Genomic DNA, 17,563 nt, shown 5'->3' on the forward strand with positions numbered 1-17,563 from the left:
AGCGCTAAGTAAATAGACGTAGCGCTAAGTAAATAGGTATCGCGCTAAGTAAATAGGTATCGCGCTAAGTAAATAGGTATAGCGCTAAGTAAATAGACGTCGTACGAGGTCTAGCGGTAGAGAGCCTACTCTATAGTTAATATTATAGGTTAATATCGTAATCTAATCCTACTATAAAGAAGCTAATAATACGATAGTAAATAGCGTAGAGGGTAGAAAGAAAAGAGAAGAGAGTAGAGAAGGTTATCGAGTAGTATAAGTATTACTAGACTCTATTATTACTACCTATATTATAGAATATAGAAAGTAGATAGTATATCGTAGCTTTAAGGGTACGCTAAAGTTATATAATATAGAGGCTAAAGCTAAAGTATTAGGTATAAATACGTTAGAGGGAGTTATAGCGTATATACTCTAACGTTATATATACTATATATAGCTTATAGAGGGTAGGGAGGGCTAAGGTAAGTAGAGTTAAAGAGTTAAGGTAAGTAAAGTTAAAGACTACTACTATAGTAGTCTTTAGGAGTAGCTAAACTTTGCGGGGGCGGCTATACTTTACTCTACGCTCCTATACGTACGGGCGTATATCTATACGCCCTCGCGCGTCCGACGACTACTAGCGTATACCTATACTCTAACTCTAGTACTATAAAATACTATCTAGACGTACTAGAAATAATACTAGATAGATAATCGAGTACTACGAGTAAGATATATCCTATTTTAGCGTATAGAACGACGCCTATAGGTAATTCTAGAAGTACGGATCCTACTAAATAGGATCCTACTAAAAATCTAGACTATATAGCTTCGCGCCTTACTAGATTTAGGGAGGATCCTACTAATATTTAGTTGCCTCGTAGGCCTTATATTACTTAGGCGATCTAGCTAGGACGATAGCTTTATACTAGTAGGGTTAGAAAGGTTCCGCTAAGTATACTAGACTAGCGTTTAGCTACCCTAAGGTAGCCTAGAGAAGACGATAGAGCTATCGTATTTATATCTTAACTAATCTAACTAATCGTAGCGTAGTTAGTTTAGTTAGAAGCGTCTAATCTAACTAATCGAAGGAGTATTAGTTATATTAGTTATAGGAGCGGAAGCCTCCGCTACTATCTCCCTATCTACTCGCTTATCCTACTAATTATTATAATAGTATCTATAATATAATAACTATATTAAGCTCTTTAGGCGCTATAATAGTTAATTAGCTAATAGACTAAGAATAAAGTAAATACCCTATAATAATACCTTAGTAGCGGTAGTTCTAGCTCTATAGCGATAATAACAAGTAAGCTAAGTAAGCTAAGCTATAGCCTTATACTTGCTTATAAGCTAATTAACTTAAGTAAATAGTAACAACTTGCTTAGCTTGCTTATAAAGAGGTCTGTTGTTAGCTAGTGCCTTAACCTCCTCTATATTTACCTACTTGCTTACCTATAACGATAAACTACTCTTCCTAAGGAGTCGAATCGACGGGACTAGCGACCTAGCTATCTCTGCGGCTCTCAAAACGAGGCGACGAGGTTACTATAATTACCTAGACACACTAACAATACAGTCAACCAGCTACATGGCCGACTTATTGGTGGGTAGAGTAATTCAATCAAACTCGCTTGGTTACCAAAGTTCGGCGGCCACAGGCGTAGATCTTGTCAATCATCGCTTCTCGTGTTACTGCAATCGTCAATGTCCGCTTGGTTATGCAAATTGCGTTAAGCCAGGCCATGCAAATGCAGCCTTCCGTCTCATTTGATGTAACACATACTCAGCAATCTGTTCGACCTCAAGGACGGCGCTATCGATGACGATGCCCCAGCTGTCGTAAGAGACCAGACCGCTAGTGATGACTGAGGTCTTAATATCCCAGCTCATCAACCTAGATATCATCGTGGAAAGTGGGCGGTGCTTGCCATGTCTTCTGTGATATGCTACCTCCCAGCCATCGAAGCGAAACCGCTGGAATGAAGAAGGCAAGATTGATGCATGCGAAGATCACCCAACCATTAGCAATATCGACCTTGTCTGCAAGTGGTATACTGAACAGTGTCAGCCAGCCGCGTGCTGTCCTCCTGCAAAATCGTGCTTACGCATAGAATGATATGACAGCCGAGAAGATACTCCGCGCAAAATTGATGACACAAGAGATCTCCGCGCTCTGCGGCTTGAAGTGCTGGAGAAGTGTCAGCCCGTGAAAGCTTCACGATCCAAAGACAACATACATCAGTAGTGTAAGCATATGTCACTGTAGTCGCCGCCTGCAGTCCAAGGTTGGCGATCCCCATACCCATAGCGGGGCCAATCCATGGCACAGTATTGTGATGGTACATGCAAACACCTACGATCACCACTCCAACAGGCACAAGCAGAGATAGCCAGAACCCGTCAAGCCGAGCTTCAGCACGTCTGACGCCATCTCTCTTGCGAGCGTCTCGTCGTACCAGCCAATCAGTGAACCATCCTGTGCTTGCCTCGCCAACGAAGCTACCTATGAGCAGTGGTATGCTGAGGATCAGTCCGGTCTGTGCCGTGTCGAAGTGATAATACCGAGCGAACAGCTGCGAGCCTGTTGAAGCAAAAAGAACCGACCCATAGCCGAAGGTTGTCATGTAATACAATACTGGGAGCAACACCGTCAAGTATCTCGCCATATAAAGTGGTCTTGCAAAGTCGATCAAACTCAGCTTTCGAGGTGGAAGTGCTGCTCGGAACAGCAGCAAGTCTTTGAAAGTGCGTAGCGTGTGATCGGTGGTGCGACGGGAGTACAACGTCTCCGGCAAAGCGAACAGTGTGATCACGAAAGTACCGATCTGAATGTAGCCTGGAATTGTATAGCAGTAGCTCCAACCAAGGTATTGGGCCACGAAGCCGCCGATGAGCGATGCTGTATGCGGTCCGTTGGTGAGGAAGAAGGTAAAGATGCCGATGTAAAAGCCTCGTTCATGGAGGAAGTACAGATCGCATATTGTCGCTGCGCCTATAGCAGGGGGGCTACCAGCGAAGATGCCAACAATGGCTCTGGTAGCCATGACGCCGCCCCAGCTGGTGCTGTAGCCACTCTTTGCAGGGTCTAGTCAGCATACGCTCCTACCAATATCTTTGAAGCAGAAAATTCGTACTCACCGCAACATTACAGGCTCCAGCAACAAGATTGCTGACGAGATACACTGGTCGTCGCCCATATTTATTCGCTAGCGGTACGCTGAGCAGGGGTCCAAATGCCGCCCACAGAATGTACATCATGAGCGAGTACGAAGCCTGTACAGTGCCTATCTTGAAGTGCTTCCCAATAGGCACAAAAGCTGGATTGGCGACAGCAGCACTCATCGGCCCCAGGAAGGCGAGCCAGCTGACTTGTAGCGTGACCGCAAGCTTGACTGCCGGCGACCAATTCTGGAAACTATGGTCAGCGGAATCTTGACTGAAGGAAGATTGACACACCAATGGGTCATCACTGTACTTTGACGGCTGTGGTGAGAGTGGCATGCCATACTTGTCAAGTCGTAATGGCCCGTCACTCTTCTCTGCTTGCTGAAAATCTTCCACTGCCAACGGCGTAGACTTCTCCATGGTCTTAGTGCGCTTTGTGATGTATGAATACTTGAGCCAAGATCATGTGCGGATTGTCAATCACAAGTCGTGGTCAGGTAGAGATCGGTTCTTCCATCGTATTGCACGGCTGCTGACGCGGTGCCATGTGCCGAAGCATCTGTCGATCCCTCGTGGAGATTGTCCATTGTTGTATAACCCCGCCTCTGATGATACATGCGGCTAAATGCTTACAGCGTCAGAGACCAGGGCTCATGACTTGGCGTGCCACACGAGGAGCAGAACAGCTTAGGTGAATCTATTAGATCTACAGTGAATGCACGAGGAACCGAATGCCAGGGACATAGCAAAAGTAGACTTCCCACTTTCATTATTCTCCTGCTACTTCCAATATTGCTAAGCCTGCACCACAAATGCCTGACTATGGCTCTTGATCAATACACTACTATCAAGCACCTCGTTCGTCGAGCTCCTGATGAAATCAATGCCAAGGTGCTGAGAATCGATAATCTTTAGCTGTGCGTAGCTCAGATCATGTGCATAAGCCCAGAGATTCCCCGTCATGTTAGCGCCGATGCTCGACAACCCCTCAACCTTGCCAGCTCCACCCGAGACGATGTAAACTGGAGCCCTGGGATTGCTATAGCCCGCTGGATCGACGATGTTATTATGCATCGCACTGAATCTCTGGGAATTATGGACATGCCCGAAAACAGCGACATCGACGGCGTGAGTATAGAAGAGGGATTCGAACGCTGCTTTGCAGGGAGAGCAGATGTTCTTAGATCCGCTAGTGCTCTACCATGGTCTGTGGCCGGCAACGATGAGCTAGGGTGTCACAGTGCGATCGACACTTGCAAGGTCTCCTGCCAAGAATTGTAACCTGAGTGTAAGTGTAAGCACCATAGCCAATGACTCAGATGCATCATTAGATAATGCTTACTGCTGGCCACTGAAGCCAAAAGCTCCACCATTGATTCCCGCCGAGCCACCCTGCCCGTCAGGTGCATTCGGAAAGTCGGTTTCGGTGTCGAACATGGTGACGTGCGCCATGCCATACTCGAACGAGTACCAAAATGGTGGATTAGCCAACGACTGGGCCTTGGCAGCATTGCTTCGGGCGGTGCTGTTCTTCGAGCTGGATGGGAATGCAGTCGGCATGGTGTGTCCGAGGCGGTTCATAAAGTCGGTGAAGTTGCTCTGTCCTGTAGCGGCTTCGATTAGCGAGACTCTCCACCAAGGCGTGTTTCCCTCAAAATCATGTACCTTCGGGACAAAGTCCGCTGGGAGTCGTCGATTCAGTATTGATCAGTCACTGAACAGACCTCGTCATCTGCGTACCTCGTGTGGTCAAATTCCGTGCAATCTGCCTCGTGATTGCCAGGGCTAGCCATGTACGGCTCGCGTCCAGCCACCTAAATCGGGATGTGTGAATTTAGCATATGTCTCAGGAGAGACCACAGAGCCCGTAGCCATATGTTGCTTACAGGGGCAAGCTGTTCATAGAAGGTCTCGAGTATAGCCTATGCATAACTCAGAGTCCAACGCCTCTCATCAATGGTCACATTATTGCTCTGCTTACTTCATAAGCAATTTCCCATCAAGAAGTTTGCCGAGGCGAAGATACCAGTCATCAGCATAGGCGAAGTCGCCAGGATGCACTACGACTTCGTACGAATCGGCATTCTGAGCGAGGCTGCCGATAGTAGTATGCTGCAGCGCAGGCTGCACTTGCGGGATAGTGTCCCGCTCGTTCGTAGTGAATCCGTCAGCGCCGCTTCCCCGAGATCGACGACTACCGCCATGTTGAATGGAGTCGTGTCACCGGCAGCGCGAGGGCTCAGGAAGTGGTCCACAGTCGAGTTTCCTGGCACGATCTTGTAGTAGTAAGTCGTAGCCGGCATTCGACCTGTGAGAGTAACTGCGTTCGAGAATATTCGTGAGGATACGAATGTAATGGAAGTACTACTACAACTCTGTAGGCTGAGATTGGTACTCGATGTACCATATTGGACGCATGGTTGCGCCAACTTTTGGTAGGTGTTCCATCCGACCGTCATGGAGCTGGGTCCATTGATCGCAATGCGTTGCTGGACTGGCGAAATTCCAACGCTGGGAATTGGCGGGTAGTTGACGGCCAGAGTAGTCGTCACGAAGATAGATATCAAACAGAGAGTGGACATGATTGTACAACGGGCTGAGTGCTTGCGGGGCTGGAAAGTGGGAGGTGAGTGGAAGTGATGTTCTACTTGCTTAGTTGTATGGTTTGATGGTGTCACTGCACCCCCGAGGCAATATACCGGTGGTCATCGCTTTGTGGCAATCGGTAGTGGTGGTTTATATGCTCGTGGGCTTGGTAATTGGAGAGGAAACGCTGTGCCAAGTGACAACAGAGACGATGCGGGAGATCGTCGGGCCGCTAGCCAAGAGCGGGACGCGCGCCGAGAGTGGAACATAGCCAGTAAGACCACTGGAATAGATTATGGAGTGGAGGCAAGATCTCGTCAGAGCCCAGAGTTGATGAGATATGAATGTGTAGACCAAAATCGTGACTCCACCCACTCGCGATCGCTTCCTTGGCTCCATTTTACCTGTCGTGGGCATCAGCAGACACCGCTACATGATGAAGATATCCCGCACGGTAATCAATATCAGACGGATACATCCTCCTGAGCTTGTGCCTATCAGGGATAACCTGCAGGCCAAGACATCTACTGTGATACACTCATGTTGCATCTAAGCCAGATGCGGAGAACATGCAGGGTAATCGCCTTGCAAAGATCCGTATCTCCAGGGTCGGTCAATGTAAACCTTTGCTATCTGCCAGCCATGAAGTTTGGCGGCAGATTGAGGAGCAAGCTGCAAGGTACTGCATATAGCATGGAAGCACACGACGTTGTTAAAGACCTTCGCCATCACAATCCACAAGGCTGAAGGTTGACATTCTATTGCAGCCCAAAGGCAACCACAACTACCATGGCAAGCACTGAGAAATCAGCGACTACCAGCGATGCCGCACCCCGAGCAGGAGATAGCTTCGAAGATGACAGCCACATTGTCAAGAAGGGCGCAAGCGCAGACCAGCTTGATATGAGAAAAATGGGTAAAGTCCAGGAGGTTCGCGTATGTTTCCCAGGCACTTGGACTTCTCAGCCATAAACTAACAAATCTGTAGCGAGACTTCCGTACCGTCTCGATGTTCGGCTTCTCGCTCATCCTGATGTGTTCTTGGGAGGGCATATTGAGCACGGCGTCACTAGGCCTGCTAAGTGCGTTAGGCTGCGCATGTTGGTCAGGCGCATTGATACCGACACGTTGATCAGGGAAACGGTGGATCCGCTGGCGTTCTCTATACGAACTTGGCTACGTGGGTCGGGTTCATCGCCGTCTATGCTTCATTGGGTGAGATGGGCAGTATGGCACCCACTAGTGGTGGACAGTATCGTATGTTGCAAATAGCCTGTACCACCTGAGGATATCTGCTGATGGACCAGACTGGGTCAGCGAGTTTGCGCCCAGGAAGCACCAGAAGTTTTTGAGCTACATCGTTGGTAGGTGCATTGGATCTCTACTCGCTCCAGATCTGACCACCAGACTAGGCTGGCTCGGCGTACTCGGCTGGCAGACAGGTGTAGCTTTCTCCGGCTTCCTGGTAGGCACGCAGATCCAAGGCCTCCTGGTGCTCAACTACGAGTGGTGAGCTCACAGTACATGCGAATGTATGGAGTCAGCTAACAACGACTGTGGGTACGTTGCACAGCGATGGCACGGCACGCTTCTCATTCTCGGAATGTTGGCCTTGGCAGTCCTATTCAACACATTCCTGGCCCACAGTCTACCTCTGCTCGAATACATCGTACTCGTCATACACCTTCTAGGCTTCCTGTGTATCCTCATCCCACTCTGGGTGTTGGCGCCAAAGACACCATCTGCTCAAGTATGGACCACATTTGTCAATTCGGGCTGGTCGAGTCAAGGACTATCGTGTCTGGTGGGCATCGTGGCTAGTGTTGCACCTCTCCTTGGTGCTGATGCCGCTGGCAAGTTTTGGCGTCGAACAGGAAAATGGGACGAGAATGGCAGCTAATTTGTTGAAGCGCATATGGCGGAAGAGCTGACAGATGCTGCATGGACATTGCCTCGAGTGATGACAGTGGCCACAGTGCTCAACGGAGCTCTCATGTGGATCATGCTCATCACGATCTGTTACTGCATTGGTGACGCGGAATCTGGTAGGTCAAAGCAAAGTAACACACCCTCACCATCAGCTGCTGACAGACAGTTCTTACCACACCTACCGGCTACGCATTCATCCAAATGTCCTACAACACAACCGGCTCCCTTGCTGCTGCAAATACGATGACAGCTTTGATAATCATCTTGTCAGCTTGTAGCTGCATTACAGTCATGGCGGGCTCATCCCGGCAGCTATACGCATTTGCAAGAGACCATGGCGTACCATTTGGTGCTTGGGTGGCGAAAGTGAGCTGCTTCTCAAGACAGATATCACCTCGCGCATGGATTGACGTCTCCAGGTTCGTCCCGGCCTCGACGTACCCGTAAATTCTCTAATCGTCAGCTTCTTCTTCGCCGCAATAATTGCCCTCATCAATATCGGAAGCACCGTGGCATTCAACTCAGTCACTAGTCTCGGCACCGGAACCCTGACTATCTCCTACATCATTTGCATAGCTTGTATGGTCTGGCGACGCCTCGGCGGGAAAGAGATCTTGCCGTCTCGCTTCGACCTGGGCAAGACATTCGGCCTGATGATCAACCTGGTGGCATTGGGTTTTCTGTCTTTGATATTCGCGATTTCATTTTTTCCACCTTTCCCGGCTAGTGCGGGTTTGAATGTGGTCAGTATGAACTGGTCGATCCTAATCTTTGGTATCGTGGTTTTGTTCAGCATCTGCTACTTTATGGCAGTTGGCAGAAAGCACTATGTTGGGCCGGTGGCGTACGTTCGACGACTTCAGTAACGGACAAGACACTATTTAGTGGTGATCAGAAGCAGAGTCTTCAGCTTATGACGTACCTTCGTCGCCGCATGAGAGTCTCGAGTGCAGAAGGTCTTGCAATCTTCCTTCCTGTTAGAGCTCTCCATGCATCTCGTACACTAGCGCTACTTGGACATCCGAAATCCCACACACACCGATAGTAGTCGGGGCCAAAACATCAAGACCCCCTCAAACAATCACATGAGAACACTGGTCGTGAGTGGTCTTGATAACGGCTGACTTTACACAGCATCACTGATGCAGAGATACTCGAAGCAACGTCTTGATAACCTCAAATCGGGCCTCATCGATACCCCACAGCTTCGCCCAAGTCTCCAGCTTCTCTCTGCAAGAGGAGAGGTTGCTGAGAGTTCTGCGCAGGACCTCTCTGCGCTTGGAGCCTTGGCGCTTATTCAGCAGCTAGGACACTTAAGCGAGATGCCTTAATCAGCATAGCAGTGCGGACAAAAGATGCTTTACAGAACCACTGCTGACCCGTACTGCAAGGCATTCGACTGCAGATCCGCTGACCATGATGACCGAGGACCACAGTAACAACGTCGCCACCAGCCATAAAGGGCGACGTAGGGGGCCGAAGACCAAATCTGCAGTAAGTACCCTTGATCTTCTTGAAAGCTTTTAGAGCTTATAATCAGCAGCATGGCAGAACATCTTCCAGCAAGACCAATGGGGAACATGACGAGACGCATCTACAGCTCGCAAGAGCCAAGATGGCGTCCACTACCCGCAACCGACCGCTGCTGTATTCTGCGATCCCAGACGCAGACATGTTAGACGCGCAAATGTTTTCCTTTTTCTTCGATTTTTTTGTGCCGGCAACGATCCCTGTTTGGCGAAAGGTCTCCTACCTACATACTCTAGCGGGGACGTCACCTTCCACTGCCTTACTGAAGAGGGCCAAGCGTACAGTCGGCCTTGCACATCTAGCCTTCGCCACGCACAACCAAAGCATACTCCACGAATCCCAGGTCTCATACACACGACTACTAGGTCTACTGCAGTTCTCGCTTCACTTCCAGCCGCAGTCGCCGGGAGTAAAGCCGCAGGATATGCACGAGCTTATGGCTACCATAGCCTTGCTGACACATCTTCACGATCCACTCGTCTCCGATTCGCCCACATCGGACGACAGTTGGGTGGGTCATATCCTTGGCATTCACCAGATCTTTGCCACGTACGGTGGAAACCTCACATCCCTTTCCGCACCAGGCGCTGTGCACCAAGGTCTTGCGCGGCATACGATGCTCAATGGACTCTGGGTAGGGATCGTCAAACGGCGGGCGTGGAATATTGATCCTGCTTGGCTCGAGACGGGGTCGCTAGGATGGACCCGTGTAGTCAGTGTCTTTTACGAGCTTCCTGCTTTGCTAGGACGAACGGACAAAGCCCTGCTCGCCGACCAGACCGACGAACTCATGAAAATTGTGAGGTCGTTACAGCTTACCATACAACAAGGCAAAGATCTCTTCCGGGATGTGCGGTTCAAGAGCGCCAGCCTTGATGCATTGACACCCTGGCTACAAGGACCAGCAGAAGAGCATTGCGCACTGCAAGAGTCTCGGGTCTTCCCCCGGCTGTACCTCCCTTTCGTTGGCGAGAAAGAGATTGAGGTCCAGAAGCTACTGATGCGTACCCTCCTGTGCCTAATAGCCGAATGCACTGTTTTGCGAATCTGGCACTTCCATCCCGTCACGACTCACAGTATGGTAGCCGGGGCTCGATACGCGACTGAGCAAAGAGCGCGGGACTTGGCACGACAACTCTGCATGGCCTCGCTCTCGTTCACACAAGGAGACCGTATAGTGCAGCCATTCACACTTGGTCTTTGTCTACAACTTGCACGCAATGTTTTCGAACAACAGCAAGCATATCCCGAAATGGGTTGGTGTGATGCCTGCCTCATCGCAAACGATCTTCGAGTGGCTCGTCTGCGGAAGACAGGTGCGCCTAGTCTGTGCAAGATCGCGCAGGTGATACCAGGGCTGGCCGAAGCAGGGCAATATGGGTCAAAGCTGAACGTACAGAACCTGATAATACGTGCGGAGGAGCATGGTACGATGAAGATGAAGGGACTGCTACCACCGTAACGTGATATCGAGTTGCTAAGCACTTCCGTCGCTCTTTCGCCTAGCCTGGCCAATTTTATCGATACTAGCTGAGTAGCTAACATCAGCTGCGCCCAGATGGCGGTCTTCTCAGCAAAGCGTACGTCACAGGCCTAATTCGAATGTAGTTTGCCTTACACAATTCGCTGTTTCCTCCCCTTCTGCTCGGCCCAGAGCTTTCGCTTAGCCTCTCGATCAGTGATGATACCTTTCTGCAAACCGACCAGAAGTCACGAGCTTTGTCATACTTCTGCTGCAGCGACTTCGTCAATCTCCAATGCTTGCGGTAAGCCTCTACAGACTGTGATCCCTCAATTCGATGCTGATGGCCATCCGGCAAGTTGAAGCGTACACGTGTTGTCACACTGGACTTGCGAGTCGACTCACCGAGCCTAATGCCCTGTTGCTGGGGTCCGGGAGGGTTTCTATGAGGAGCGTTCGATGCGCTCGGCCTTGCGGGAAGTCTCTCTTGGTGGGGAGCGTTTATGATACGGCAACGTTCCTGTAGATTGACTTTGTGGTGCTTTCTTCCAGGCGCTTTCCCACTACCCACCACCTCGTTTTCGCCTGCACCACACGCCTTTGAGCTGCATTACTTCATACTGCTCCCCGGGCTGTCGGATGATGTGGTCTTCGGAATATCGCCGAACTCTACACCACCACTCCTCTGCTCTTCTTCGTAGTTTTGTAAATACTCTACTCTCCGCTCAGCTTCGTGCGAGCTTGCAGCAATCATCCATTTTGATTCTGAGAAACGTCAGTTTCCTCCTCGCCCAGGACTGTGCTTGTTCGAATGGTATTGACTCGAATGGCCAGTTGCGGAAACTACTTCCGAGTAGAGCGATGACAGGATCGCCATAGGTTTGAGCCTCCATTGACCACGACTCCAGAAGCTTTCCATCCGTCCCCAGGCAGCTTAGCGCTCTTGGCGGGTCGCTCTCAATGACCTGTACCGGAATGTTTCTATGGGCACCACCTGGCCCCGCCGAGCAATCTTCCAGCTCCGAGTAGCTTGTCAAACAAGGAAGTGGTCCTGGATAAGTGTTACAAATGCCCCGGTAGGCTCAATGTCATCGAGCTCACTCATAGCGGGAGCTGTGAGAACGGTCCATGGAGTCTCGGTTTGAGCGACCTATGCGTCGTGTTGCGGCAAATCTCGAGCAGTCCAAATAGGCAGCAGAGGCGCATCGTCCTCGACACAACAAAAAGTCGCATTGTCTGCGTTGGACAGGTCTATTTTGTGCTGAAGTTAATGTCAGTGTGCCCGCTGTAGTTGTAAATGGAAAGCAAGCTCTTACGGCCGATACGCCACACATCGACATCTTCCACAGCTTCGTGGCCATCATGCCCCAGGAAAGCAGCACGAGTGAAGAAGAATTTCATGTCACTGTGCTGATACAGTGGTGGGCTGCTGGCGATTTGCGAGTCATCTTCTCTAATGGTTGAGACCGGACGCCGTCTGGGCCGCTCAGACTGTCGCCAGCCTCTACCATGTAGGCCCCCAGCAGCGAATCCAACATAACGACTCCCGCTCGCCTCGGGAAGGGTCTGGTCACCGGAGGCCTGGTACGGCGTTCTTGCTGCCCTACAAAGGATGTCATCAAAAGCGTTCCATGAAAGATTATTACGCGCGCGTTGGTGTCGCTCTGACTTGATTCCAACCTTATGCCTGGCGGTCTAGTTTAGGTTAGATCAGGTGACCATAGCACTCAAGATCGTCCAGCCATACTGAGTGCTGGGAGATGCACACAAGCCACGTCGCCTTGGGAACTTGCTTGAGGTGTATCAACGTCGTCTTCACTGGCAAGAATAGTGCTATAAAAGGGCTGCTGATAACATGGGATTATGTCAGGCCACTCATCTCGTCCAACGCTGATTCTATCACTCATGCTTGGGTATTATATCATCATTGTCTTGGTGGTGTCATTCCATGACATGCCATCATTCTGACCATTCTAAGCCATCTCTGGTGGGCTCTTGCCCGCCCCTCCTGCTGGTGTCACCTCTTCGTCACTTCTTAGTGGTGGCATGCTGTACTTGTTCGGCGGCATCTTTTGCAGTTTTCTCAGCTGCGTGTGCGTAACCTGCAATCGCCGAGCCCTGCCCTCCCATGCTGTCGCCGGCATTGCCGATAACCTGGCCGGCTTGCTCGAGACCAGCGGCCACCTGTAAATCAGAGTCAGCGTATGTACAACCAATGATGATGAGACAATAACTCACGTATTGTCCCGCTGTAGCGAGGTAACTTGCACCCGCCGCCTGAGTCTGGTTTGCGGTCTCCTGAGCACTCTTGGAAGCCTGCTCGGCTGTCTGCTGCATATTCTTCTGGGCCGAATCGGCATAAGAGCTGGCTGTCTTGGAAGTCTGGTCGGCCGTCTGCTGGAGATTCTTCTGGGCCGAATCGGTGTAAGAGCTGGCAGTGTTGGATGTCTGGTCCGCAGTCTGCTGCAGGTTCTTCTGAGCGGAGTCGGTGTAAGAGCTGGCCGTCTTGGAAGTCTGGTCCGCAGTCTGCTGCAGATTCTTCTGGGCCGAGTCGGCGTAGGAGCCTGCTGTCTTGGAGGTCTGGTCGACGGACTCCTTGGCCTGATCGACAAGGGACTTGTTGGAATTCATCGTGGCGGTGCTGTGTGAATTTCTGTGAGAGAGTGGTATGATATGCCTCGTAGACGTGTGTGGAAAAGGAAACGTACGATTGTGGTTGCAAGGCTGGAGAGAAAGATAGAGATGGACACTACTATGCAAACGCCCCTGCCCCTCATCACGCCACATTATGCACGATGACGTTGGTCAAGGTGGCGACTTGTGCCTTCTTTTCTCGATGGCATGTGATCGTGCAATGCAACAGCCAACAGAATCTGTCGATGTAACATCGTCTTACATAGCGATATCGGGACGAAACGAACGAGTAATTGATCTATCGAGTGACTGAAACTCGAGGTGAATAATTAACCAATCTATCGAATGACTAGAAACCTATGGCATCTGAGGCCAAACCAAGTGAGCAAAACGAGCGTCCATCATCATCATGAATCAAGAAATCAGAACAAAACCATCACTCCCCAATCATAGCTGATGAATCCCTCCATAAACTGTTTTCCCCCTGGCCTCAAAGACATCCATCTAGAACACGTTCTCGGCTAGGAAGTCCGTGATGACCCCGAACGCTCCGGTTGCGTCTAGAGGAAAGGGACTCACGTCAGCTTGGTCTCTATATGTAAGGACGACTTTGGACATGTAGGTGTGTATGTAAACAAAGAAAGCAGTTATGGCGCTGCTCGACAAACCGCAAGAACAGAGCCGATTGGCAATGTAGGGCATCAACTTACTGTGGTGGAAGTTCAGGTGGTGTGAGCAATCAGGGTGCAAGTACGGCACGAACGGCTTGGCGTTCTTGTAGTATGTTCTTCCCGGCTCGTCGAAGACACCCGGGCAGTAGCCATCACAGACGATATAGTCAGTCTCCGCCGTGATGGCCAGGGCAGCACCGGTGAAGTTCGAGGCATCGGCGACGGTGGGAAAGGTCAGAAATTCAGCCACCGAATACGGTGCTTTGGTCGATTCCACGAAGTCGACGGCGCCGGGATCGTAGTAGGGATAGCGGAAGTAGCTGGTGCTGTGTCAGTCGACACCCCCGGCAACAAGCATGATAGTGTACTCACTTCTCAGCCAGAGCATACTTATCAACCCAAGACCAGTAACCAGTATCAAGCTCTCCAAAGCGCTGAGGGTTCTGTAGCGAAGCGATGCGGTTGACGAAGGAGCGGACCAAGCCATTGGCGTTGATACCGAGGGTGAGATTGAGCCCGATGGCAGTCAAGACAACGGCATCTGCAATTTCCGGTGTAGCTGCGATGGCGTTGTGAACGATGTACGAGCCAAAGCTGAATCCTTGTAATATGACCTTAGACGGCTGGCCAACGGCTCCAGTGTATTGACCTGAGCGAACCACCTTGGAGAGCTCTTGCAAAACAGCAATGTGCGTGTTGAGCTGCGTCACATACCCAGACTCACTACAGATAGCGTCAGCAATCTATCCCGCAAGAACCAGAGACAACGACTTACACCGAAGAGTCACCACACCCCACACGATCATAGAAGAATACCGAGAACCCTTTCTCAACGGCATACTGCACAAAGCTGTACTCTTTCGGCTGGTAAGACGAATTCCAATGCTCCCTCGCCGGGCCGATCCCATGGGTAGCAAGAATGACATTCTTCTCCTTGCCATTCGGCTTCTTGGGTGTGCAGAAAGACGCAGCGATCGTGTAATTCGCCTGGGTCAGCTCCGTACCACTGACGATCCCGGGGAAGCCGGCACTGGGTCGTGTAGTCACCTACCAAATGTCAGCACTGTTCTACGATGCGTTACGCTCTCATAGCAGAATTGCGGAGCCTACATCTGCAAAAAACTGCTCCAATGCGTAGTTGTCCTCCCAGTGGGTGAAGTTGAAAATGGCCCGCTCGTAGGAGACGGAGACGAGAATGTTGTATTCCACGCAGTCAGCGGTGGTGGGGTAGTAAGGCTGGGTGAGAGCAACAGTTCCATCGGCAGCGGTACCGTTGTATGGATCTGGAGGGCAACCGGCAGCGTGCGAGCTGAAGGCGCAGAAGAGCGCGGCGCTCGTGTATGGAGTCCACATCCTGAACGCTGGTTCGTGGGTGGTGTGAAGTGGAAACGGGGAGCGACTGTAGCTAATCTTCGCAGTCCAAACACGAGGGGTGTGAGATTGGGAGGAATAGAGTATGACCAAATCGCTGGATGATGGTGATGGGTTGGGAGAAGACGTGGTACTACCTGCCTTTATAACCTCCATCGATGAGTACCTCCACACTTTTCATCTCGCAGATCTGATGTCGCAACGAGCATGTTCGCGAGCTGAGGCTATGGCGTGCAATGTCCTGTCGCTGGGCATTGGCGGCTCAGCCGTATAACAAGCAGTAATCTCGTAAGATCTAGCCGGAAGGAAATCCAACCCGATGCATATCTGCTGCCGTATTCGTCCGCAGCACATTGCCAAGCTAACAAGGAGGACATGCGAGGCTGCTGTCTATACTGGGCCTCGTCCGGCCTGGGCTGGAAGGCACGCAATGTCGCGCTAGGCCGGGTTGAGCAGCATCGCGCGAGGAGCTGAAGCTGGAGATGCTTCCATCCGTCCTTGACCAAGCGACCTCCGGTTTGTGTTCAGTCGTGTGGTGTTGATTATGGCATGAAAAGCTACAAGGATCCCAATGCCGGAGCGAATACTGACCCTGCCGCCGTACATTGCATTGACACCTCGCTTCGATATCTCGAGAGCCAACGACATTCCTATTTATGTACACCAAGACGATAATCTCCAGACACGAACCGCTCCAGCAACGACTGCGGCTCGCCATGCGTGCTCCTGGACTTCTCCAGCATCACCTGTACCCATTCGCTCCATCCATGATCGTCCTCCAAAATTTTGCTTGCTAGGCCGACGGGGAAGAGCCAAAACAGTGTGCTCTCATGACACGTCCGCACATGCTCGAGCTGAAACTCAAAGCCGCGGATGATCTGCCTCGCGAGATCGTGTATGCTCCACACACCCGACAGCGGCAGTAATGCTGGGCTAGCATCCCAAGTTGTATTGCTCTGTTGATGATCGTCAAACATCCGCCTCAAATTGTCTGTGATATTCGTAGCTAGTGGCTCAGGCATGTTTCCCGAGCTCAGTGTGTCCATCAACGAGATAGCCACAGCATTGAACAACGAGTCTTCGATCGAGCGTGCAAAGTTGTTGTAGCGCAGCATAAGCTCTGCACCTTGAGGATAGACTGGTAGCTTCTTCGCATTGGGGCTTGTTGGTGCGCGTACAGTCGCACAAGCGACTCGAGGATACTTCGCATCCCAATTACGTCGCCAGTAAAAGAGTCGAGTCAAGCTAGCCTCGATATTCAATGCTGCGTGATCGTAAAGCACTGAAGCTGCGTATGGCAGACTGCTATCCGCCGTTACCAGATCCTCATATATTCCAGGCACAGTGGCAAGAATGTCCACGAGCTGGTCTTCATCGGTTTTGCCTCTTTCACTCCATGGATCCGACCGCCAAGAGATGTCTGCAAGGAAAGTCCTCTTGTGTAGTATCAGGCTGTTGGAGACGACCATGGCCCGACAGGACCGGAAGGTGTCGTGGACACTGTCCCTGGCAAAAGTACGAGGACCGCATGCTTGCAACAACGCCTGAAGTCCATTGATATGGCTTGATGCCTCGAACAGGGAGGATGTGGCGCACGAGCGGGCCACGAGGATGAGCATTGGTGTTAAAACCGTAGGATCAGGTCTATCAGTTGACAGCAGGCTGATGCGGAGGGAAGTGACGACTCGATCGTATGCCAGTGCAGAAGTCTGTTCCACGTCCGATTGTGCGAAACGGTGTCCGAATAGGTGTTGTGATAATGCAGCGCATGCGTCGTACGAGAGACTGCCGAGCTTCCCTTCCGCCGAGTGCTGTAGCCATGGACTACCGTATGAGCGCCATAGCAGATCCTCAAACAGGAACGTAAAGTGTATGCTGTCCTTGAAAGCAACGATGCTCATATAAGGTGGGATGACGTCTTGTCTAGCCCTATGATCTACTTCTCGAGGACAGGAGTACTTGGAGCGAGAAGACGAACAACAAGGCGTCATCATCTCAGACATGACAATCTGCAGTGGACGCCCATACCCGCCACACGTGAAGCTAGCCTTGTGGCATCTCGCACAGGTCGGTTTTCGTTCGTCTGATCTCTCGTCAGCAAGGCCGTACTCCAATCCCATCGTAACCCTCACTTTTGATACTTACCGCACTTCACTCTTCGCTGCCGACACGTACTACAACCTCTGCTTCGTCCTGCTACGCCGACCATTGCTGTAATCTATCGTG

At 50.9% G+C, this 17,563-nt stretch overlaps 8 protein-coding genes across 8 annotated transcripts; 2 read left to right on the forward strand and 6 right to left on the reverse strand.

Annotated features, from left to right (window-relative positions):
- Positions 1-1,883: 1,883 nt before the first annotated feature.
- Positions 1,884-3,574, reverse strand: LTS14_000724 (uncharacterized protein; the record flags this gene model as incomplete). The annotated part of the gene is made up of 5 exons (XM_064833436.1): positions 1,884-2,043; positions 2,095-2,177; positions 2,227-3,063; positions 3,128-3,397; positions 3,446-3,574. 5 exons carry the CDS (start codon positions 3,572-3,574, stop codon positions 1,884-1,886), a joined length of 1,479 nt encoding a protein of 492 aa, XP_064698397.1.
- A 375-nt stretch (positions 3,575-3,949) lies between these two features.
- LTS14_000725 (uncharacterized protein) lies at positions 3,950-4,714 on the reverse strand (the record flags this gene model as incomplete). The annotated part of the gene is made up of 2 exons (XM_064833437.1): positions 3,950-4,343; positions 4,497-4,714. 2 exons carry the CDS (start codon positions 4,712-4,714, stop codon positions 3,950-3,952), a joined length of 612 nt encoding a protein of 203 aa, XP_064698398.1.
- A 417-nt stretch (positions 4,715-5,131) lies between these two features.
- Positions 5,132-5,736, reverse strand: LTS14_000726 (uncharacterized protein; the record flags this gene model as incomplete). Its single annotated transcript, XM_064833438.1, has 2 exons — positions 5,132-5,249; positions 5,285-5,736. The coding sequence occupies 2 exons, from the start codon at positions 5,734-5,736 to the stop codon at positions 5,132-5,134; spliced, it is 570 nt and encodes a 189-aa protein (XP_064698399.1).
- A 793-nt stretch (positions 5,737-6,529) lies between these two features.
- Positions 6,530-7,640, forward strand: LTS14_000727 (uncharacterized protein; the record flags this gene model as incomplete). Its single annotated transcript, XM_064833439.1, has 6 exons — positions 6,530-6,676; positions 6,729-6,836; positions 6,877-6,997; positions 7,048-7,104; positions 7,153-7,232; positions 7,314-7,640. The coding sequence occupies 6 exons, from the start codon at positions 6,530-6,532 to the stop codon at positions 7,638-7,640; spliced, it is 840 nt and encodes a 279-aa protein (XP_064698400.1).
- A 1,448-nt stretch (positions 7,641-9,088) lies between these two features.
- LTS14_000728 (uncharacterized protein) lies at positions 9,089-10,661 on the forward strand (the record flags this gene model as incomplete). The annotated part of the gene is made up of 2 exons (XM_064833440.1): positions 9,089-9,163; positions 9,213-10,661. 2 exons carry the CDS (start codon positions 9,089-9,091, stop codon positions 10,659-10,661), a joined length of 1,524 nt encoding a protein of 507 aa, XP_064698401.1.
- Positions 10,662-12,689: 2,028 nt separating this feature from the next.
- Positions 12,690-13,292, reverse strand: LTS14_000729 (uncharacterized protein; the record flags this gene model as incomplete). Its single annotated transcript, XM_064833441.1, has 2 exons — positions 12,690-12,845; positions 12,900-13,292. 2 exons carry the CDS (start codon positions 13,290-13,292, stop codon positions 12,690-12,692), a joined length of 549 nt encoding a protein of 182 aa, XP_064698402.1.
- Positions 13,293-13,799: 507 nt separating this feature from the next.
- On the reverse strand, positions 13,800-15,319 carry LTS14_000730 (uncharacterized protein; the record flags this gene model as incomplete). The annotated part of the gene is made up of 5 exons (XM_064833442.1): positions 13,800-13,855; positions 14,006-14,286; positions 14,339-14,689; positions 14,742-15,013; positions 15,077-15,319. 5 exons carry the CDS (start codon positions 15,317-15,319, stop codon positions 13,800-13,802), a joined length of 1,203 nt encoding a protein of 400 aa, XP_064698403.1.
- A 668-nt stretch (positions 15,320-15,987) lies between these two features.
- Positions 15,988-17,457, reverse strand: LTS14_000731 (uncharacterized protein; the record flags this gene model as incomplete). Its single annotated transcript, XM_064833443.1, has 2 exons — positions 15,988-17,266; positions 17,366-17,457. The coding sequence occupies 2 exons, from the start codon at positions 17,455-17,457 to the stop codon at positions 15,988-15,990; spliced, it is 1,371 nt and encodes a 456-aa protein (XP_064698404.1).
- Between the last annotated feature and the right edge of the window lie 106 nt (positions 17,458-17,563).

This window comes from Recurvomyces mirabilis (genome assembly GCF_035927965.1).
Source record: "Recurvomyces mirabilis strain CCFEE 5264 chromosome Unknown scaffold_2, whole genome shotgun sequence".
In the NCBI taxonomy this organism is placed as follows: domain Eukaryota; kingdom Fungi; phylum Ascomycota; class Dothideomycetes; order Mycosphaerellales; family Teratosphaeriaceae; genus Recurvomyces; species Recurvomyces mirabilis.